This window comes from Xyrauchen texanus, chromosome 3 (assembly GCF_025860055.1).
Source record: "Xyrauchen texanus isolate HMW12.3.18 chromosome 3, RBS_HiC_50CHRs, whole genome shotgun sequence".
Lineage (NCBI taxonomy): Eukaryota > Metazoa > Chordata > Actinopteri > Cypriniformes > Catostomidae > Xyrauchen > Xyrauchen texanus.
In genome coordinates this window covers 5,154,342-5,179,424 of record NC_068278.1, presented here as the reverse complement: position 1 = coordinate 5,179,424, position 25,083 = coordinate 5,154,342, and the positions used below count along the sequence as shown (strand labels likewise).

The following is a 25,083-nucleotide window of genomic DNA, read 5'->3' as shown; positions in this document are numbered from 1 at the left end:
CAGTAGACGCGGGATGTTAAATCAAGCATCACTGGTAGATGGGAGAGGAAGACTCAGCTGGTGCTCCGGTGAAAAAAACTAAATATACATGTACATTTAATAACAGCTGGATGGAAGAATTGAATTTCATATCCCGAAGCCATATCGACAATGCCCACGCCTTTTACAATGTGTGCGGCACTGATTTTAGTATCGGACACGGTGGGAAAAATTACATTACTCGGCACTTTAAATCAAAACGGCACAATTTGTATAGTATTTAGCCTGCCTCTGCCATCCAGCACCCCACTTCCCCTCTCCCGGATTTGTGTACCCAAATGTTGACAGATAACAGGCACGCCTGTTAAAATCAGCTAATTCCGGTCCCTGGTCGGTCGATCGGTGCATCGGTGCATCTCTACTAAATTTGTTCAAAGGGGAAAGCGAGAGACAGAAATAGCGCACATGCATGGTTGCCAGATTGCACAAAGTATAACATGAGGTGGAATATTTCCAATTTGCGCAAGTATAAATCTCAAACTGGGGATGTTGCGTCTCTTATCTGGCAACCCTAAGCATGTAAACGCTTAGGGGGGCGCTGAAATATCTTCAATTGGAGAACCATGGCATTGCTCTTTCCCTGCTGTCCTTGACCCAGTCCGAATAGACCAGTTGAGAAACACTGCTTTAACTCACACACACACACTCATGTCAGACCCCCTTGCCTCACTTCTCTCTGACATTTTCTCTGCTGCATTTGTGTGTGTGTGAGAGACGCAAGTTGATGAGTCTGACAGGCAGACAAGGAGGAGCGCACCCTCGTGAGATTCTCCGTCCAGTTGCATTTTTTTCTAAATACCGTAGATAAGCAAATGTACATGGTATGATAACCGTAGATTTTCAAACCGTGGTATACCGTGAAACCGGTATACCACTGCAACCCTAATACACTGTAGCCTTCCTTCTGGCTCCTCTGCCAGTAATGTTGAATACATTTGGGTAGCTTTGATTTTCTCACCCATGATATTCATTCTATACAAATTCTATGGGATTGTGATCTGGAGACTGAGCAGATTAAGAATTTGGTTTGTTCTTGCTTTGTCAAGGTGTTGCAGCTAGGTTGTAAATGGGTATTCATTGTTACCTTAAAATTAAATATAAAATCTTAAACAGATGTCTGAGTATGCTATATTTAAAACTGCAATACATGTTACTAGCTTTATAGTACTTGTTCACCAAACAGCCAGCCATCAAGCATAGCTAGAGAGAGTCAGTAAGTTATCTATTCTGCTATTGCTATTGGAGTGGTGGTGGCGTAGTGGGTTAAGCGCATAACTTGTAATCAGAAGGTCGTTGGTTCGATCCCCACTGCCACCACCATTGTGTCCTTGAGCAAGGCACTTAACTCCAGGTTGCTCTGGGGGGATTGTCCCTGTAATAAGGGCTCTGTAAGTCGCTTTGGATAAAAGCGTCTGCCAAATGTGTAAATGTAAATGCATAAAATTCAGGAATCATGGGTTGACTCAGGCCACCACACAACTATGTTGGTAGATCTATTTTTGCTTCACTCAGTATAGCAACTTGGTTGAATGAAAGTGCTCTCTGTTAGTGAAAAGTTAGACTGACTATTGCAATTTGACCATGTATGTGGAATTGAGTTGAAAGTGCATTATTAAAACATTATCTTCAAGTCACAAGTTTGTTGTTAATATGTTGATGCCAGTAAAACTGAATTTGAACATGGATAGGAACTTTGTTACTAAATGCACATGTATTCATTATTCAATGTCTCCTGAAGTATGCTTGTATACAGTGTTGGCTGGTTTGTATTTGTGCATTGTCTACAATATTACATTTGTTTTGTGGGTTTTATTTTTTCCACTAAGTGAACTTATGGCTCAGAAACTACGCAGCCTCAACATACCTGTCACAGTAGTGCTTGATGCTGCAGTCGGGTAAGTCAAGTAATTTTTTTCTGATTTAATTTCGATGTGTTGTCACCTTTCACGACACACATCGTTTCAAAGCAGCTTTACAGAAGATCAGGCATTAACAGAAGATAAAACTGTAATATCTATAATTATATATGCTCCCACTAGGCCAAATTATGAAAAATAGCCAAATTGCATACCATAGCTATGCAGACAATACCCAGATTTACCTAGACCTATTGCCAAATGACTACAGCCCAGTAGACTGTCTGTGCCAGTGCATTGATGAAATCAATAGTTGGATGTGCCTTCAGTTAAACAACGACTAGACAGAGGTCATCGTATTTGGCAACAAAGGCGAAATTCCCAAGTTGAACACATACCTTTTCTCCAGGGGTCTAAAGATAAAAACTCTAATCAGGAATCTTGGTGTCATTTTGGGGTCAGACCTTAAAGGTGGGGTATGTGATTTGCAAAACGGCCGGCAGATTTTGAAAATACACAACTCATAAGGTCCTACCTTCTCTCCTCCAACGCTGGCCCTGACTCCACCCATTCGAAAAACATGGACGCGCAATCATGCACGAGCGAAAACTCAGATGCGCAGTGTTCTAGCAGTGTTCTAGACTCACTAGTCAAACAGTGCATTCACCTGTCAGACAATTTTTCAGAGCAAATTGTTGACACAGCAGGAGGAGGGGGTCGCATACCACTCTTGAAAGGTGTAGAGCTGATTTTCTCATAACTGTAAAAAAAAAAGAACATAGCCAGCCCTGGCGTCTGTACAGCGGTCTTCTATTCAAAACAGGATTCATAGAAATGTGGAACAACCCCACTAGCACTATAAAAGCTCTATTCTCCATACATAAATACAATCGCTTCCTGTTACTGGGTCACGAGCTTTGAGTATGCGCATCGAACGGGACACGCGCGCCAGGGTGGTGGGGGGAGGGGGGCATGGTACGACCGTTTGATTGACACATTTTCTGTCCAATGATTCTAGATGGTCTTGAAAATGATTGGCTGGAGTTTTTCGAGTCCTGCCCGTTCCACAGATGATTAAATTGCTTAATTTTCATTTCAGTGCTTCTAATTTACAGCCAGTAAGTGGGTTAGGAATAGGATTTCAAGTTATTTTGAAAAAATGGTCAAAAAAGAAAATCACATACCCCACCTTTAATTTCAGTAGTCACATCAAAGCAATAAATAAATCAGCCTACTATCATCTAAAATATATAGCAAGAATTAGATGTTTTGCCAAGACTTAGAGAAACTTGTTCATGCATTCATCACCAGTAGGGTGGACTACTGCAATAGACTGCTCACCGCCCTTCTCAAGACCATTAGACACCTGCACCTCAGATGGCTGCTGCCAGGATTCTCACCAGAACCAAAAAATCCGAGCATATTACTCCAATCCTCATGTCTTTGCGTTTGCTTCCAGTTATATTTAGAATTGATTTTAAAGTACTATTACTAGTTTATTAATCACTCAATGGCGTAGGACCTAAATTAATTGCAGATATGATTGTTTAATATAAACCTAACAGACCTATTAGATCATTGGTATTACGACAGGTAGAAATACATTCACTTAAAACAAGGTGAAACTGTGTTTAGCTGTTATGGAGCTGAAACCAGTATCCTGAAGAGTTCAGTTGTGCTTCAACAGTAGCCAGATTCAAATCCAGACTAATCACACATCTGTTTAGCTGTGCATTGTGCTGCACTTACTGATTGCACTGCATCATTTTATTACGGTTTTCTTTTTCTTTTTCATTCATTTTAATAATTGTAACTTTTTAAAAATGTGTTTGATTACTTTTCTTATTTCATAACATTTTTATGTAAAGCACCATTGTGTATGAAACGTGCTATATAAATAAACTTGCCTTGTTTTGCATTGCTATGCTGTTATATATGGCATTATGGCATTACAGTCACATTTAGACAACTCAGAAGTTAGGACAGTCTAATATGCTACTGCAGAGTTACTGTGTAACATAAGAGTTTAGGCAGTTGTCTTTATTACTATGTGAAAGTTGTGGGAATGTTATGTAAATTCCTGAATGCACCAGTTAGTGTATGACTTTGAGTTAAAGTTAAGCCTTAATTTTGCTTTATATAAACATTTGTTTACAAATGTTGTGTTTTCAGGTACATCATGGAGAAAGTAGACCTGGTTATTGTTGGTGCTGAGGGTGTTGTGGAAAGTGGTGGTATCATCAACAAGGTCAGAAAACACTTGTTTGCTCTCTTGATATTTGCAGTTGTGTTTGTTAAATAAAAGTTACATGTAATGTTATATGTATTTCTCAGATTGGTACTTATCAGATGGCAGTGTGCTCCAAGGCACACAATAAACCATTTTATGTGGTGGCAGAAAGTTTTAAGTTTGTGCGACTCTACCCTCTAAACCAACAAGATGTACCCGATAGATTTAAGGTAAGCTAGTTTTAAAACTAATTTACACTTTTGCATATATTTATGTAAGTATATATATATATATATATATATATATATATATATATATATATATATATATATATATATATATTAGGGATGCATTGCAATTTCAGCCACCGAAAATTGAATTTTTTTTGTTTGGCCGAAAGAGGGAAAAAGGCAGAAAATATGAGCCGATATATAATGCCTCCCCGCCACTCGGTGCACAAGTTTCACTCTCGATCAGTCTAATCATTATCATGGCGCTACCAAGCAAAGGCTGATGTCAGCAGTGTGGAAATACTTCAAAGCAGTACCGCCGCTCCCTATACGCATACTACGCAGTCTGCGTAGGGCACCAACTCCCTAGGAGGGCACCAGAAAGTCCACCGGGTGACCTTCCACGCACGTTATACGTTATTCAAGGACCCGAAAGCAGTTGCGGAACACAGTTGATCGATTCACGCTCTTATTGCGAACACGACAATCCTTGTGACTACTGGTGCATGAACAAAGATCGCTTTCCATTGCTTGCGTGGATTGCATGCAGGTATTTATCTGCCCAAGCACCAGCACAGAGAGAGAGAGCGAGAGACTATTCAATGCAGCATCTCATGTTCTTGATGAGAAGAACTCTCCTGCCAGAAATCTGAGCAACTTTTGTTCTTGAAGAGAACCCTGACACTTTTTCTTAAATAGAAAGCAGTCCAATTTTCTATGTGTTTAGCAATTTAGCAGTCAATACTTGACTGCTGTTTTGCATATCATTAGAGCTTTCTAGAACATTACATTTATTGGATAGTCGGTAAAAAAAAATATATATCTGTTAAATTTGATTGTTAAAGAATAATATATTTAATATTGTTATAATATATTTTTTTGTCCAATCTATAAAAGTGTGATAATTTTATTGATTTGTAGTTTTTCAATTCAGATTCATTAAATTCATGAAATTAATGAAAAAGTATAATATTAATAAAGTTTTAATAAAAAAAAAACCTATTTTGGAGCACACTGACAGAAAAGCCGTCTATGCTCATATATGACACGCTGATACAGAGGCGTGCAGTCTCATGGAACACGTGCATCTAAAAGGTTCACACTCTTTCTTTGTTTCTGTCAGACATCTCAGCTCAGGAGGTGCTTTGAGTTCAGTTCGCTTTATTTCCACAGAGCAGATCATTGTGACACAACTTTGCAGCCTAAACATCTGTGATTTAAAACATTAAATAATACAAAAACATGTTCACCTCAAACCATAATTTATATTTCAGTGATTATCATCATTATAATTATTATTTTTACATTTATAATTGTTTTTATGTCTTCATTTGTGTAAGTAATTTTCCACCTCTATGTTTAGACCGATACTTGCCTGACGGAATTGGAAAGGTAGTTACTTTTATACACTACATTTCAAATTTTTAGAGTCTCTTACTCGTTCGTTCTTTTTTTTTATTATTATTTTTTTATTTTTATTTTTTTACATTTTAGAATAATAGTAAAGTCATCACAATTATAATATAAATGGAAATATTGAATTTATATTGTGACTAAAAAACTCAAAAATTAATCAAAACTATGTTATATTTTAGCATCTTCAAAGTGGCCACTTTTCCCTAGATTTTGCAGAAATGTACTCTTGGCATTTTCTCAACCAACTTCTTGAGGTATCACCCTGGGATGCTTTTTAAACCGTATTGAAGGAGTTCCCATCTACATGCTAGGCACTTTGTGGCTGCTTTTCTTAAATATTCGGTCCAAGTCATCCATTTCAAAAACTTTTTTTTTTAAACAGTTTCGTTTTGTAATTAAATTAATTAATATGTTGGCACAATTATATTTTTGTCTACAAAACTCATTTCATACATTTAAGCATATGCCTTCAGATCAAATTTTTTTTTTAGATCATGAGAAACATTGCAGGCAAGTGACCCCAAACTTTGAACGGTAGTGTATATGTTATTTTTTTTTATCACTTCATTATTTGGATTGCTTTTTCATTATGTTTGGAGTGCAATTTGAATTTAGAAATGTACGTTTTTAGTTATAAATATCTGTGCAAAATCTCTAAAGCAAGAATATTCACCGATCCCTCATGGGTTGCTGATGTAATTGATATTGCGATATATGTGTGTGTGTGTGTGTATATATATATATATATATATATATATATATATATATACATATATATACATATATATATATATATATATATATATATATATATATATATATATGTATATGTGTGTGTGTGTGTATATATATATATATATATATATATATATATATATATATATATATACACACACACATATATATATATATATATATATATATATATATATATATATACGTTAAGGAGGGAACAAAACGAATTTATTCACATGTATTTTCCCAGACAACTACATACATGTCTGGTTGACAATGCACAAATTAAGTAGGTTAGTTTCTAAAGTTATGTTGCCTTTCACAACTGTTGTAAAGCCATCTTTCAAAAGTTGAACAACACACATTTTAATTGCACTTAATTTTTTTTCCAGTCTCAGTTGAATTTTTTGCTAAAATAAATATAAAATAAAATCAAGGTTTCTTGCTTTATTGTGTAGGCTTAACCCTAACCCTGCTTAACGTAATTGACCCCATAGTACCACCTAGGATCCAACCAGCGGTAATACCGTTGTTCGTCGGTTTCCTGCGTGTTTTTGTTTTTCCTGCGACCAACTGACCAATCAAAACTTGGTCAACCAAGTCTCTTCTCATCTGCTTATGTTTATATATATATATATATATATATATATATATATATATATATATATATATATATATATATATATACATACCACAGTTAGTTCCGGTCCTCAAATCTGATTGGACGAGAGACGTTTAACTCTAGTTTACATGTCGGAAGTATTGCGTGCCTGTTACTGTGTGGTAACTTGCATCAAGACGTATTTTTTAAGTCAATAAATGAGAATTTCAGTACAGTAATAAAAGCCTTTTTGGTAAAAGATTGTGCTGATCAATAGGTTTATAGTGCTTTCAACACATGGTAGTCTAACCCCCCCCCCCCCTTTCTCATTGCGGCTGCAGCAGCTCAGAGCTCCACACACACCACTCTCGTGCCCAGTTAAAACTGTAAACTGAAGACATTCCTGAAAATGGGAAAATGCTGCATTCTGTGCACTGTATAAGGAGGTAGGATGAATAAAGTGCTTTTTAAACTGTTCAGAGCCCAGTTTTCTTTAGTGTTCCATTAATTCAAAAATGCAGTCGTTAAACCATTTCAATTAATGCAGCTGCCTACATTTTCAGATGAACCCAAAGCTCATGTAATGGGGCTTTTCCACTGCATGGTACAACTCCACTCGACTCTGCTTGCTTTTTTGGGGTTTTCCACTGTGGATAGTACCTGGTACCTGATACTTTTTTTAGTACTACCTTGGTCGAGGTTCCAAGCGAGCCGATACTAAATTTTACGTAAAAATCCTGCAGATCACTGATTGGTCGGGGACAATCCTCACTACCAGGGTCACTGGATTTCCGACATGTGACATCAACCCGCTAGTTTTAAAGTTAGTAACAGCGATAGCAGTATCATTGCTCATGCGACTTTAGAATTGTGTAAAAAGAAATGTCTGTGCGCAAAACCACGCCATGGTCAATAAACGAGGTGCAGACGGTCAACTCGTTAGCGATGAGTGAAATGAAAAAGTCTCTCAGGAAGTGTCTCAGCTGTTGGCCGCACACGGCTACCACCAACAGTGTAGGGAAATGTAAAAAAATAAATAAAAGTGACTACAGAACAATCGAGGAAAAGTGGAAGTGGTTTGACAAAATGGCCACTATCTAAACCATTGAGCAATGGGAGGGAGAGTGCCCTGGACTGGTTTTGATCCATAATGGAGGCATGTTAAGTTAACTCTATACTATTTATTTAGTTGCTATTTATAGACCAGCTACTGGAAGCTTGCTTCTAAAACAACCAGGCCAATTACACTTGTGTAAAATCACCATGCAACACAATGAGCAAGTAGCTAACAGCTAGCGGTCGTGTTATTGTTTTGGTCAGTTTGTGACGTGTTTAAGATGATGTCACGGCAGTAGAGGCAGCACAGCTATGACGATCAGCCTAATCCCCCCCACATTGAGGTGGCACTAAACTGCAATGGAAATGCAAGCTCAGAAAAGTAAAGCAAGTAGAGTTGAGGCCAGTGGAACTGTAATGTGCAGTGGAAAAGTGCCATAAAACAGCCCTAACAAAAATGTAACTCCGATCCTGGCATCCTCCGTCGGTGTTGTTGATATTAAATCACGTGTTCCAGCCACATCAGAAGAAAAATCGTCAATACTAGATGATGTCCCTACATGTGGTAACTGGTATGTGAATGAAACTGGGGAAAGGTCTCCCCGGGCGTTGCGTTCCTCATCGGAGTTCTCATCTATATAATCAAGAAAAGTTGTAGGACTGTAGGTGGGAAAGGGCCTTATGGTACTTCACTATATGATACCTTATTCGTATACCACTGTATTTACATAGTGCTTCCAGGTAATTGTACATGTCCAAAAAAACATGGTAATGCCATGATACTTTTTAAATGTGCTTTTGTGAAGACTACAAAGTGTTTCAATACTCTTTTGGTGGTAAAATCTTTACCTGCAGTGCCATTCAAGCTGTACACATGGTGAACTTATTAAAGACCTTCTTCATCCCTGGCAAAACGATAGGACGCATTTGCAGGTTTGGTTCCATTGATTTTGTAGATCCACTGCAACCAGCGTTATCTTTATTTTCCGTATTTTTAAATATTCCGTTAGCAAGTGAGAGCATGAACCAAATGATTCAGCAGCATGCGCGTGAGCTTTCAGTTTGAATTGTGAACCGATTCAGACCGCTTTGCTCTAATGTGTGACCAATTCATTGTAAAGAACCGACTCAGATGAGCGATTCATTTGTGAGTTGGACATCTTTATTTCTGATTCAAATCTGTAAACACCGTTGTGATGTGTAATGTAGCGGTGTAGCTTTTGTCAAAGCTATGCGCTACCTAATCAAAAATATAGCTCCACTACTGAAAAGGTATTTGATTTAAAAACTAGTGAAGCTACAACATCACTACTGAAAAATGTAGTTAAGCAAATAGCTTCGCTATTTGTACTACCCATCACTGTTTAAATGCAGCCGAAGCTCAAATCGGTTTAGAAAACATCCGGAGTTGGTTGGACTACATGCTGTGACTCTCCATTGGAAATTAAGAACTTGTCTGTCGTTTGTCAGCTGCAGAGATGAAACGCACGCACCTCTGTGAGTGTGTCCACGTGAACAAGCGCAATAGCATAAAAACAGTGAACTAAATTTGCAAAAACCTCCTTTTTTGTTATATGCACAAATATATCAGCCACTGTTGACCTTTTTTCACATAAAACTGCTTTTTACTGGATTTCAAAATAATTCTTTCTGTTAAAATGTTTGCCTTTTTTTCCCTCTCTTTTGGCCGAAAATAGCAATGGCAGGAAAAGCTACTCCAGTGATATCAATTTTCAGTAGTAAAAAATGTACTTGCTTGATAAAACTCCTTGTAAAATTGTGGTGACATGTTGAAGCAGAAAAAACATGACCAGTTGTCCAGCGCACGGGAGCAATTTATTTGAAACGCTTCAAAGAGAATCACAACAAAGATTAATGTGGACAGGTTGCTGCATCATGTGTGTTGACGGAGGGCTTGGGCTGTTTGATGCGCTTGAGAGTTGTTGCTCTCCAGCGCATAACTTACATAATACTGTTATTTTAGGCATGTATTTCCATCTCGCAAAACTGTTTGTCTTTACCACAATTGAGTCGTTTCAATGAGCGAGTATGCCTGCATCCGCATCAATCTAACCGGTCGCAACAGAGAAAGGCAACACAATTATTTTGATTAAAATGTGCGGTTTAATAAAATAAAAAATAATCCTGCATTTCAATTTTTGCAGCGGCCGCCCATGCAAAATTTCGTGATGCTGAATCAAATTTAACGATTGACTATTCATCTCAAGGCGATTTAAGCCTGGTTTCACGTACATGTTGCAAAATCCACCGCAGAAACACCTCTGATCTGCTCTGCGAAATGTGACCTGTTTGAATTCGAGTGAGAATTTTCTACTTTAAAGCGCTATTGAGGCAGTCAAACCTCTCAAACTGCTTTTCAGCACTGACAAGGAAAATAAACAACAGTGTTGCATGCATCAATATTTTGTATATTATAGCATACAATTATTTATGTTTTTTAATAAATACATTGTAATAGAGGACAGGAAATAATTTTCTGTAAATAATATATTTTTTAAAGAATTATTTGAAGAGTAATTGGTTAATTTAGTTGCAGCCATATTTTCAACTTCACATATAAAGTACTCAATACGAGTAAAAGAACGAGCAGTGAAGGATTATGATTCTCTCATTGATATCCATATTATTTTAAATTATATGAAGCATTCGTAAAGAATTGTTATGGGTATTTAAAGTAAACAAGGGAGATCATTTGTTCATCATAGACAAGTTAGTTTTGTTCATTTCATTTGCTTTCATTTTTTTTGTGTGATAAAAACGTTACCTCTAAAACGTTACGGACATGACTCAGCACTGAAACACAGCAACCTTATAGATGTGGCACTTATAAACTCAAAAAGCAATGATGTTTTGACAAAATTCTATACAAAAATGTATATGTTTCTCATATGTTCTCTTGTCTTTCTCAAACATTATTATTGTTAACATAAACAAAAAAGAAAGTCCTTTGGTCCTACTTTTGCAACCACGAATTATGGCTGGGGCAATGTTGTGTAATTGTGCTCATGGTCAGATACACATGATATATGCACACATAAACGTTGATGAACGTTATAACCGGACTGCGAAAACTTTCAATGGGGACACTCTTTTTAAAGAAATGTTAAGTAAACATAAGAATTCACCAATATTTCTCTAAATGTGCATACATTTGTCTGGACCGCTAAGCGGAAGCTTGCATGTAAGATAAGCAGACTTGGAAGCACTGAAATGGTTCACCCTTTTTATATATAATTTTTTTACGTATTTACATGATTAACATGGATCATATTTTTAGGTCAGACAATCCAGAATTCCGGATGAATCTGGAAAAAACATCCCTGAAATATAATGGAACTGGCTGTAGTCAGTGATCTTTTTAGTGACTAGAAGATGCTTTATCAGATTTGTTAAAAATGAGAAAAATAAATTAAAATAATCTAATAAAAATCAAATGAGAAATTAGATCCAATCCATACCTTTCTGTATATTCAATATGTAATTGTTGAAATACGTAATTATTAAAATTCTCCTGTAATTTTTCACCCTAAATATTATAGGAGTACTTTTACAGTGGTGGCAAATTATATATTGGTAATTGTTTAAGTAGAGCTGGGCTTGGGAGTGTTAAGCCGCAATCATTTGGACAAACCCTTAAATCACTGAGATTTGTGTATGAGTCCAGTCAGTACAGTATGCAAGTGCCATCATGTGATGTCAATGAACTTTTTACCTGAAATAATTGCATTTGTGAAAAATAATAAGTATATACCCTTTTGTTTTTGCTTATTTGTGCAGCAAAAATTTACATTTGACCTGGTTTGGTTTGTGATATGAAACATATTTATGTTGATTTCATTTTCAACCTTGTGTTTTTCTTTTTCTCTCGCAGTATAAAGCAGATATCCTGAAAACAATGGAAGATCTCAGTCAAGAGCACCCCATGATTGACTACACCCCCCCTTCCCTTATTACATTACTTTTCACTGACCTGGGTGTGCTGACCCCCTCTGCTGTCAGCGATGAGCTCATCAAACTCTACTTATGATGTGCTTGACTGTTCTGCTTAAGAACATTTGAATGCCATAGAACGTGTATGTCTATTTGCTGCTTTCAGTGAATAAAGAAATACATTTCTTTGAAAACAGACTGTAGTGCCTCCGCTTTCTTAATTAATTTGTCATTTTATTGTAGGAGAACCCCAGGAAAAGACGTCTTGGGAGTGGCATATGATAAGAAATTCCATTAGACAAAAATGCCCTGTCCCAATACCCACGCTTGTGGTTTTGGACCTACCTTACTTCCTTGTCTTACATATTTCCGGTGTGTGTCCACAGTGTGCAATTAGACATGAAGACTGCGAGTGTGCATATGACTTTTGATTGTACATTGGGACACTCCTGGACTTAACGATGTTGATCCTGAATTGCTTCATCCATAATTACTTTAAAATATGATAGCATTCTTCCTACTTTGTTCCTCAGTACACTGCATTAAACATAATTTAAAAAAATCTAACAATTCTGTAACATGCTACTACAAACCATTTAATTCAGGGGTTGGAAACCAATGGCACGTGGAGGGACAATCCACGCCAGCAACTGTTATACATTCTGCACCTGCATTCCAATCTACATCTTGACGTAATCCTTCATCGTGATTACGCAGTGTGTTTTCATGAGGTGAATGGGAGGCTAAACAAAAAGTTAAAATGTGACAAGACTGCAGTATACCCAACAGACACAGCACACAGCCATTTACCTGGAAAAATATATATTTTTTTACTCCATGTCAAAAAGGTTGCTGACCCCTGATTTAACTGATGTGCTTTGGCTTGTCATTTATATAAAACAACCAAAGACAACTTTACACAACTTATCAATGTAGTTTATACAACAAATAAAAAGCATTCAAATGTATACTTAAAATACATAAACACATGTACAGATGAGATGGAAACAGTGGTAGTAGTTTAAAAAAAATATTTAATTTTAAAACACCATTTTTAAATCGTATACTGTATGCCTCACTGGGTGATAAATTATCTCCAGAAATATGAGGCAAGAACAAACGTAATAAGTTATAGTATAATAAAGTATAATAAGGCAAAAAAGTTGGGGGTATGTGGTTTGTATGTATGAGGAATGGCAGGCGGTGGAGGTTTTGGTGCAGCAATGACAACTTTGCAGATCCTTGGCATTCTAGCTGTCAGTTTGTCCAGATACGCAGGTGACATTTCACCCCACACATCCTGTAGCACTTGCCATAGATGTGGCTTGTCGGGCACTTCTTACGCACCTTACAGTCTATCTCAGGGGTGAGCAACTATTTTGGTATAGGGGCCACATCGGGCTTTAAGTAGTGCATAGGGGGCCACATTGTATTCCTTTTGAGATACAATGTTCCGCATTGATTTGTTTTTTGTATCTTTTAAGCCCAGAAATAGTTATTTTCTAAAGTGTATATGTGACTAATGGGACTATTCTGCAATTACCTTGTATTGCTCTACAAAGGTAGATACTTTTCTGTCAGGCATTAAAAAACTGAATAAAGGCTGAGCTTATTATAAATTATTTATTTTACAATCTCTAATTCCCTGTTATTTTATTATTCAATTTAACACTCTATATCAAGGGTCTGTTTTAATAAAAAAAATATTATAGAACTTTTAATGTCGTTGCGAAGCGGGTGAGTTTACTTACTTTATTCTCAATACATTACCCATTTACATGCTAAAAGTGTCATGATGCGGGTCTCATCAATGGTTTGTCTTTCCATTCAGCACATAACTGAATAAAACAGGCTGCATGCTTATGATAAATAATTACTGCAAGGTTTAGATTCACATACAGGTGCGAGGGGACTTCAACATTTCTAAATTGCACAAAATAAAAATACATATACATATTCATCTCTCACTTGCTTTTACTTGTGTCAGTGATGCAGAGATCTACTTTTATATTTAATTTCATCACTGAGAAGGTTTACCTGCAAACTTAGTAGCATCAAACATCACAAACATAAGCCGTGGGCTATATCATACCATGTGGAGGGCCGGTTCTGGCCTGCGGACCGAAAGTTGCCCAGATTTGGTCTAGCTGATCCCACAAAGCTCAATGGGGTTAAGATCCTTAACACACTTCCAATTATCTGTTGTCCAGTGTCTGTGTTTCTTTGCACTTTTTCTTTTTATTTATTTGTTCAAAAGTGGCTTTTTCTTTTTTTTTGCAATTCTTCCCATAAGACTCCTCAGTCTTCTCTGTGGGTAGAATTCAATGAAGCTGTTAGCTGAGGACATATGAGGTGTCTTTCTCAAACTAGAGACTCTGATGTACTTTTCCTCTTATTTAGTTGTACAACTGGCCTTCAACATCTCTTTCTGCCAGTTGTCCTTTGCCTTTGAAGACTGTAGTGTACAGCTTTGTAAGAAATATTACGTTTTTTGGCAATTTCAAGCATTTTATAGCTTTCATTCCTCAAAACAATGATCTACAATGACATGCTCTTGGTATTTCTCAATGTTTCAATGTATTATGGGCATTCAAAAATGCGTATCAGCTGATTCAATATAGCTTTTGAGCTGCTGTTGTTGCAGAAGTAGAGGCTTTATACTACATTTAAGGTTTGGAACATTAGGAATGCTGTGTGCAAGCATTTGTAAATGAGACAAGAAAGATCCATGATTTTGGTATTGGGAAAGCTTGTATGTAAAGCAATTTAGAAACGTGTTACTTGACTGCATATTCTGTGAAAACAACATGAACTGTGTTAATGCTATGGTCCACAACAGATGTTGTGCTAAATTGTGTTTAGAGTTTTGAAAATGTGACTACATACTGGACATAAGTATTTAAGCGATTGTAAAAAAAAAAAAAAGAAAACTAATACATTTCAGCACAACGTGTGGACATTTCGACAACCCCTTACCCACTGTGTGAAAAATGTCTAACATATATCATTGTTAAACTAGAATAAAAATTTTAAGGGCCAGTGGTGGCTCAGCGGTTAAGGCTGTGGGTTACTGACCGAAAGGTTTGGGGTTCAAGCCCCAGCACTACCAAGATACCACTGTTGGGCCCTTGAGCAAGGCCTTTGACCCTATCTGCTCCAGGGATGCTGTTTCATGGCTGTCCCTGCACTCTGACCTCAGCTTAGTTGGGATATGCAAAAACAACTGCATTTCATTGGCCCTGTACAATAAAGTTGAATCTTAATCTTTAGTTTGGCTAAAGTAACAAGTAAAGTTTAGCTAGTAATTTCTAGCATGTTGTTAGCATGTATTAGAACTTAGCTAGTCATTGCTAACATGTTGCTAGCATGTTCCTAGTATATTTTAGCACACAGCTTTGCATTTTTAGTATGTTTTTAGCATGTTGCTAGCATGTTTTAACACTTACCTTGGTGATGCTAGCACATTTAACATGTTGATAGCATGTTTTAGCACTTAGCTAGGCATTGCTAGCATGTTTTAGAACATGTTTAACACTAAGCTAGGTATTGCTAGCATGATTTATCACTTAAATAGTCATTGCTAGCATGTTTTTGCATGTTGCTAGCATGTTTTATCAATTAGCTAGGCATTGTTAATAACATTCTACTTAGTGCTTCAGCACCCAGCCTAAACAGTTAAAACTTTATTCCAGAGAAGTGCCATAATAGACAAACCACACTTCATGTTTTGGAGAAACAGTCAAATGAGCGATGCTGTAAACAGGTTAATTTACTTTTAGAAATATCATAATTAGACAAGCTATCCGTGCTCTATTCTTATGATTGATTTTTTGTTTGTTTGTTTGTGCCATTGTGAATGTTATTTATGCATCAAATACATTAATAAAACCACGTGTAGTCCATCCTGATGTGTTAATTTTTCTTTTTAATTATTTTTGTGTATGTGTTTACCATTGTGATTGTTATTTATGTATAAAGTATATTTATAAAATTATAATCAGTATTATTATTATTAATAGTAAAAATTATTATTATTTTCACAAAATTGATGTCTAAACTCACCTGTTTCATTCCATAAAAAAAGTATTTTGGCCTGATTTAAACAACTTCTGAGATACAAAAGGATCACCAAATGTGACAGGGTTGTAACATATATTTACAATTTTTCAGTGTGATCTTTCATTTAAGTGTATTGATTAAGGAGCTCAATGGCAAAATTGCATACAGGTGAAACTCGAAAAATTAGAAATTATCGTGCAAAAGTTCATTAATTTCAGTAATTCAACTTAAAAGGTGAAACTAATATATTATATAGACTCATTACAAGCAAAGTAAGATATTTCAAGCCTTTATTTGATATAATTTTGATGATTATGGCTTACGGCTTATGAAAACCCCAAATTCAGAATCTCAGAAAATTAGAATATTACATGAAATCAATAAAAAAAAGGATTTTAAGTACAGAAAGGTCGGCCCTCTGAAAAGTATAATCATGCATATGTACTCAGTACTTGGTTTGGGCCCCTTTTGCATTAATTATTGCCTCAATGCGGCGTGGCATGGATGCTATCCAGCCTGTGGCACTGCTGAGGTGTTATGGAAGACCAAGATGCTTCAATAGCGGCCTTCAGCTCTTCTGCATTGTTTGGTCTCATGTCTCTCATCTTTCTCTTGGCAATGCCCCATAGATTCTCTATGGGGTTCAGGTCAGGCGAGTTTGCTGGCCAATCAAGCACAGTAATACCATGGTCACTGAACCAGGTTTTGGTACTTTTGGCAGTGTGGGCAGGTGCCAAGTCCTGCTGGAAAATGAAGTCAGCATCTCCATAAAGCTTGTCTGCTGAAGGAAGCATGAAGTGCTCTAAAATGTCCCGGTAGACTGCTGCGTTGACTCTGGACTTAATAAAGCACAGTGGACCAACACCAGCCGATGACATGGCTCCCCAAACCAACACAGACTGTGGAAACTTCACACTGGACTTCAAGCATCTTGGATTGTGTGTGTGTGCCTCTCCATTCTTCCTCCAGACTCTGGGACCTTGGTTTCCAAATGAGATGCAAAATTTGCTCTCATCAGAAAAGAGGACTTTGGAACACTGAGCAACAGACCAGTTCTTTTTTTCTTTAGCCCAGGTAAGACGTTTGACATTTGAAGCCCATGTCCAGGACCCGTCTGTGTGTGGTGGCTCTTGATGCAGTAACTCCAGCCTCAGTCCACTCCTTGTGAAGCTCCCCCACACATTTGAATGGCCTTTTCCTGACAATCCTCTCCAGGCTACGGTCATCCCTGCTGCTTGTGCACCTTTTTCTTCCACACTTTTCCCTTCCACTTAACTTTCTATTAATGTGCTTTGATACAGCACTTTGAGAACATCCAACTTCTTTTGCAATTACCTTTTGAGGCTTTCCCTCCTTGTGGAGGGTGTCAATGATGGTTTTCTGCACAACTGTCAGGTCAGCAGTCTTCCCCATGATTGTGAATTCAACTGAACCAGACTGAGAGACCATTTAAAGGCTCAGAAACCCTTTGCAGGTGTTTAGCTGATTAGAGTGTGACACTTTGAGCCTACAATACTGAACCTTTTCACAATATTCTAATTTTCTGAGATTCTGAATTTGGGGTTTTCATAAGCTGTAAGCCATAATCATCAAAATTATAACAAATAAAGGCTTGAAATATCTTACTTTGCTTGTAATGAGTCTATATAATATATTAGTTTCACCTTTTAAGTTGAATTACTGAAATTAATGAACTTTTGCACAATATTCTAATTTTTCGAGTTTCACCTGTATAATATGTTATCACAGAAAATTTACATTAAAGGCTAAAATTAGACGACACAGTGTAATTAATATGAACTCTTTTTGAACTGTATTTATATAAAACACATATTTAGTCAACTATTTTGTATAAATAGAAATGTTTATAAAAATATAAAGATAGAACAAAGGAAGCCACATATACAGTCCAAAAAGTTTTTTATTAGGGATGTCCCGATACTACTTTTTCACTTCCAATACCGATACCGTAGCTTTGGCTATTTGCCTATACCGATATCAATCCACTATTTCGTTTTATTCCTGAATAATAATAATAATAAAATATATGGAAGCACTTTGCTCAATTAGCCACCTAAAAACATCTCACTCAAATGGAGAACAAATACTTCTCCAGTATATAGACCACAAGAACAGTTGATTATGAAAGACTGCCATCCTTTATTCAAACACTACAAAAACACACACAAAAAACAGGTACTGCAGTACTTGTAAGTGAAACTATTTAAACAGCAGCATTCAGCATTTTAAATAAAAAAAAAAATACAAAAATATCCCTTACAGTGCAGCTATGTATAACATTCCAAATAAATAACATAAGATTAACAAACCATTTAAATTTTACCTTGACCTTAAACAGTTTAAACCTTAACCTTACAGACCTAGCTGCTTTGTTTTTAACAATTATAAAAATACAATAAAAAAAAATCACTTTCACTGGTGCCGTTTCTCTGTAACAAAGCTCTTGAACATGTTTTATGTTTGCTCACATAACCATGAGGGGCAGATTCTTTTTTAGGAAGATTAGTTTTTCAGCGGTCTCCGACATCAGCCTGATCCTTTCATCAATAACATTTGAGGCTTTGCTAAAGAGCCTCTCACTCTCTACACTTGTGCAGGGAGCACAGTGTTGTAACCCGCACAAGAAGAGACAGTCACAATGTCGAATACAAAACAGCTTTATTAAACACAAAGCGTGCAAAGTACAAAAAAAGGGCAAATCCAGTGAAGAGGCGTCAAAGGGGAGCGTGATGTCAGAGCCGTGGAATCAGAATAGAAGGAAGGGGCAAATCCGGTAGAAAGTGGTCAACGAGTGCGGGAGGTCGAAGCCGGGAAAACAGTTAACAACTATGGTGTAGAACAAGACGGGACTAGCGGGATCAACGATAGGGGAACAAGGGGAGCTGGCAAGCTAAGGGGTAAACAAGAGGAGTTCAAAACTAGGCGAGACTATCGGGGGGAAAGGACACGGGAAACTAAATACAATAACCAACAAGCGGGAGACGAATGTGCTGTGATATTTATAGAGACGAGTGCAGGTGTAAACAATGACAGGTGATAGGGACGAGTGCAGGTGTATAAAATGAACAGGAGTGCAGATGACGCGAGTGCAGGTGTACATAATGTTCTGGCGATAGAAGTGGGCATGTGAGCCCGAGGGGGGGAGATGGTGCACGAGCATGTGAGCTCGTAGGAGTAAAACGAGCGTGCAAGCTCGAGCGAGTAAAACGAGCGTGCAAGCTCGAGGGAGCAAAACGAGCGTGCGAGCTCGAGGGAGCAAAACGAGCGTGCGAGCTCGAGGGGGCGGAACGAGCGTGTGAGCTCGAGGGGGCGGAACGAGCGTGGAAGCTCGAGGGGGCGGAGCGAGGGAGCGGGGTTCGTGACAAGTGTAGAGGCACAGTTAGCTGCCGTGGCTGCCAGGGAGGGCAGTTGAGGTTGGTTTACTTTCCAGTAAAGCAAGGGATTGTCCGACTGTGGAATACTTGCCTCACTTGACCCTTGTAGGTCTCCACTTGAATATTTGCAGTTGTGGTTATATTAGGAACAGGTAATACTTGGCTCTCTTCCAGGATTTCATCGAAGATGCTTCCAAGGCTGCTGGTACTTGTGGCTTGTAAGTCGTTTTGGCTAAAAGCGCCTGCCAAATGCATAAATGTAAAAACATTTAAAATGGCTAAAACCTCCATCCGTGGAGTTTTGTCTGCTGGCTCCATCTTTCCTACCTCTGCCATTAGTGCTTCTTTTGCAAGTCTCAAAGTGTCTGCATTTGTGAAGTACCTGGTATGATAAAATATATCAAATATTAATAGTCTAGTATTTCCTTAATATCAAGTTATTTGTCTGCTCTGAAGACTTATACTTGACGTGATTTGTGAAAATAATGAAATGGTAGTGCAAATTCCATACAGAGGTCTGAGGGATTTGTTTCTCTCTCTCTCTCTCTCTCTCTCTCTCTCTCTCACACACACACACACACACACAGTTGAATCAGATAGGGCTAAATAAAGTTAACAGAAATTCCCTTACATGTCTTTGTAACGTGGATCCTGCATAGTAAATGAGTATAATGGCTCAGATTCCACATCATTAAAAAGTCTGTTGTTTGTGTAAAGGAGGGTAATCATTCTCTTAATCCCCTGATCAGCCTCGATTTCCTGACTGAGGACATGTTTCAGGACACATGCAATGGGGATGACAAAAGCTAGATGCGGAGGAGGCACTCACCTCCCTTGTCATCTCCTCAGAAGGGGCCAGAACTGTGGAAACCTTCTCCAACAACCCCCACTGGTTTGCTGTCAGTGTGGCTGCAGGTCATATTCAGCTGTATATGCAGATAGTATCCGTTTTTGCACAATGAGGCTTCTCCACCACCACCACACTGAATACTGGGGCCCCCCAGGGCTGTGTGCTCAGTCCACTGATGTTCACTCTGCTGACTCACGACTGTGCAGCAATGCACAGCTCGAACCACATCGTCAAGTTCGCAGATGACACGACCGTGGTGGGTGTCATCAGCAAGAATGACGAGTCAGCATACAGAGAGGAGGTGCAGCGTCTAACGGACTGGTGTAGAGCCAACAACCTGTCCCTGAATGTCGACAAAACAAAAGAGATCGTTGTAGACTTTAGGAGAGCACAAGGTGAACACTCTCCGCTGAACATCGACGGCTCCTCTGTGGAGATCGTCAAGAGCACCAAATTCCTTGTTGTTCACCTGGCGGAGAACCTCACCTGGTCCCTCAACACCAGCTCTATCACCAAGAAAGCCTAGCAGCGTCTCTACTTTCTTCGAAGGCTGAGGAAAGCACATCTCCCACCCCCCATCCTCACTACATTCTATAGAGGGACTATTGAGAGCATCCTGAACAGCTGCATCACTGCCTGGTTTGGGACTTGCACCGTTTCAGACCGCAAAGCCCTGCAGAAGATAGTGAGGACAGCTGAGAAGATCATCGGGGTCTCTCTTCCCTCCATCAAAGACATTTACAAAAAACGCTGTATCTGCAAAGCAACCATCATTGTGGATGACCCCACACACCCCTCACACAAACTCTTTACCCTCCTGCCATCTGGCAAGAGGTACCGAAGCAGTCGGGCCCTCACGGCCAGACTGTGTAACAGCTTCTTCCCCCAAGCCATCAGACTCCTCAATATTCAGAGACTGGTTTGACACACACACACGTGTCCCGAGTTGCACTTTAATTACTGTCACTTTATAACTGTCTGCTACCTTCAATAACTAGAACACTATCTCATAGTATGTTATGTTTACGTTTTTAGAAATTGTCTCTCACTGTGCCTATTGTCCTGTTCATTGTCAGAAATTTCTTGTACTGTCCCATACTTTTTGCACATGTTTGCATGTGCACTTTATATAGGTATATATAGGTATTTTATATAGGTATTTTATTTAGTTGTGTAGTCTCATGTCGTCCTGTGTTTGTCCTATGTTTTTTTATGTAGCACCATGGTCCTGGAGGAATGTTGTCTCGTTTCGCTGTGTACTGTACTAACTGTATATGGTTGAAACGACAATAAAAACCACTTGACATGATTAGAATTCAATCATGTACTGGGTGCTGTTCCATCTAGTTTGGACGTCCTGCTGCAGAGGCTTAGGGTTCATATTTGGCTCTACTTGGATGTCTTCTAACCGTGAATAGGCAAGGGGTGAGTGCTTAAAGTGGCTACAATTCTTCTTGCATTGGCCAATGCGTCACATACACTGCGCTGCGACAATTGTCCCTCGTGTACAATTAGCTGCAGTGTGTGCGCGAAGCATCCTAAACTCGCCACGCCAAGTTGATCCATGACCTTCTTCATGTTTTTTGTATTGTCCCTTACAACTAAACGGCTTTGTTTTATTAATCTTCCATTCACGTATCATCTCCTCAATGGCTGCCATAATAGAATCCCCTGTGTGCGAACCATGAAACTCTCAGGCATGCAACACAGCTTTTTTCAAGTTAAAATCAGAGTCTATCCATTGTGCGGTCAGACTCAACAAGAACATTGGACTCATGTCTGAGCTTCAGATGTCTGTTGTGAGACAAACCGCATCTACATTCTTCAAGAGTTTGGAGAGCAAATTGCAAACTTCGTTGTGCATATGAGGGATTACCTTTTCAGTTATATAATGACGACTGGGCAAAGTGTAGTGAGGCTCGAGATGCTCAATTAAGCATTGAAACCCGACATTTTCTACCACCGAAAGGGGTTGGTCATCTAGGACAATTAACTGAACTAGTTTCTCTGTTATCAATTTCGCCTTGTTGCTGCATGGGGGGAGTTTCTCTCGATTTTTTATTGATTCCAGCAATGTCTGCTGTTGGGGAGTTTTGCTCTTCTTTGCAGCCGTTGCTTGCAGAAATTCCTGTTGAAATTCCTGGTGTTGTTCCGTGTGGTGTTTTTCCAAATGCTTAATTAAGTTTGTGGTGTTAAACCGACCAACAGCACTGCCACCCCTCGAAACATTTGCGTTGCAAATTTTGCATTCGACTGTTGGACTTTTTTCCTCTTTAAGGTTAAAATACTTCCACTCCGCTGACATGACTGTTCTGTAAGTTAGCTAACTATCATACTCATGCAACTATAATTGGCTACTACTGTTATCAGGTGACAAACTGTGCCGCTTAACTGGATGTGGCAGCACGGGAAATGCTAATATACAAGCATTTAGGAGATGGTTTAAGCTAGATTTTCCCATGGTTTGTGTTGGATAGGTATCGGATCATATTTTTATCTCTCCTCCGATCTCCGATCTAGCATTCTGGGCCAGTATCGGCACGATACCGATGACATGGATCGGATCGGGACATCCCTAGTTTTTATAATGATGTCACTGTCTGAAGGACATTGTTGATCCCAACACATTCTGAAAAAGCATAACTTATAAATGCAATTTAGATGGATGGGGAAAGAAAATTACTGTCAGTTACAATTAGTCTTGGTGGAACCACCCTGAACATTTCTCACACTGAATCTGTAACTAAATAAATAAACAAACACAGAGAAAGATAGATTGAATCCAAGGCAAAAGACACGTAAATATAACACTTATCACATCTTGACCCATCAATCCTATATACACCCACATTCTGTCTATTCTATTTCTATTCTTTACTATCTAGTCCAACAAACATTAGCTACTACATAAGGCCAATGTATGAGTATTGTTGGGCTTCCTTGATGACACGAGCAAAAACAAACTTTTCTGTGTAATGTTTTTTCATAAAACTATTCTTTATTCTGTTCAGTTTTTGTAAGAATGTATTTACACGGAAATACGTTCTGCTAGCATTTCATAAACAGCTGTCTAATAGCGGTCCATTCATCATTGGCTGAATCACTGCTAAGGAAGATCCTTACCCAGTTGATGGTGGAGTGATGTGTCTTAGCCGGCTTCTTTTGAGGCTTGGTGCCATCTTGCATGCCACAGTGGTGGCACAGGTCTGACAGATCATCTAGAAGAAATACAGGCATAGATAGGCCATACCAGGCAAAGATTTAACATTGTATGAAAGTTTTAGTAGTTACAACAGAAACATTTTCTATAAAACACAAAAACTTTGAAACACTGGTACTTGTTCGTCATAAGAAGTAAATAGCAAAACATAAACCCCAGAGGGCAATTTGGGTGCAAAGAAGTTTCAACTTATTTATGTATTTGCTTTCTCTATTTTAAAAGAAACATATTTGTAAATATCTGTACAGTCAAACCTGTCTCTTCAAGGACAGTAAGTGCAATCTCCTTTCTATAATTATCCAGGTCATAAGTAGAAGATGGGAAGTTAATGCCCTCAGGTACCCTTTCCCAAAGGACATTTTCAGCTAAATAAATCAAAAGACAAAGAAAGCACATTAAAAAATAGCAAGCTATATTGCATATAATGTTATAGTTAATACAATACATTTTATGTTTTAAAGTATTATTAAAATGAACAGAACATTTACATTGCATATTAATTTACACTTATTAATAACAGCAGTAGACAAGAACAAATTCTAAACTTTTTCTAAACCATTCTTTGGTTTACATTCCATCTACTTGCACTGGGTGAGGAAGCGTCCACCTTTCAACAGCAAACTACGGCTTCTCATGAATTCTCTATTCGAAAAACATTCATTTGAACAAAATCATTAGGACCAACCCAATCATTGTCAGGAAATGTCAAGTGATACTAAAACAAGAAAAACAAACTCCTCACACACCTGAATAATAAAAGTCTGGTGGGCAGATCAAAGACAATCATGAGAAAGTAGTAAAGAGAATGTCAGCACACTGTCTTAGGTTGTGTAAAAACATTATTACTTACAAGTTTTTGGTCATTTACTGTAGGTCACATAGTTTTTTGCAAGCTTCAAAAAGTGATAGTAAAATAAAATTATAAAATGTAGCTTGTGGACTCAAAGCATCTTGAGCCATAGAAGTCTTAGTTACATCATCACAACAAGACTGCTACTATAAAACATGTTAATAATAATAATCTTTTTAATATATAAATAGCACATTTACAGGTAGCTTCTTTAGGGGCTTTACATAAAAAGACAAATAGCAAAGATATTTTTATATTTGTTCTTAAGTCTCACCAGCAGCATCCAGTGATGGTTCTCCCAAATTATCACTTAGGATCATGCTGAAACTATACAATAAACAACAATTAAGCTGCATTGCTTACCAGTGTTCTAATATTATACGTTGAATTAAATCCTATTAAAAGTAATCTTATACACTTACCTTTAATTTGAACTTTCCACTATTACAAAATAAAGGCAAAAAGGGCTTGTTTCTTGTTTAGCAACAAGCTAACAGGTAATAAATACAAGTACTTCTTCACCAGGATGAGTAAATAGGCATTGACAACCTTAGAATAAAAAATAAATAAAGGTCTGTGCTTAAATGTATGTCAA

The 25,083-nt window shown here is 37.9% G+C and overlaps 1 protein-coding gene across 1 annotated transcript in view; it reads left to right on the top strand.

Moving 5' to 3' along the window:
- eif2b1 (eukaryotic translation initiation factor 2B, subunit 1 alpha) overlaps positions 1-12,320 on the top strand; it is a 37,467-nt gene extending 25,147 nt beyond the window's left edge. The window contains exons 6-9 of the mRNA XM_052103592.1: positions 1,866-1,934; positions 4,068-4,143; positions 4,230-4,355; positions 12,056-12,320. Coding sequence (XP_051959552.1) covers positions 1,866-1,934; positions 4,068-4,143; positions 4,230-4,355; positions 12,056-12,211 — 427 coding nt within the window. The 3' untranslated portion in view covers positions 12,212-12,320. The remainder of the gene's footprint in view (positions 1-1,865; positions 1,935-4,067; positions 4,144-4,229; positions 4,356-12,055) is intronic.
- Positions 12,321-25,083: the final 12,763 nt, after the last annotated feature.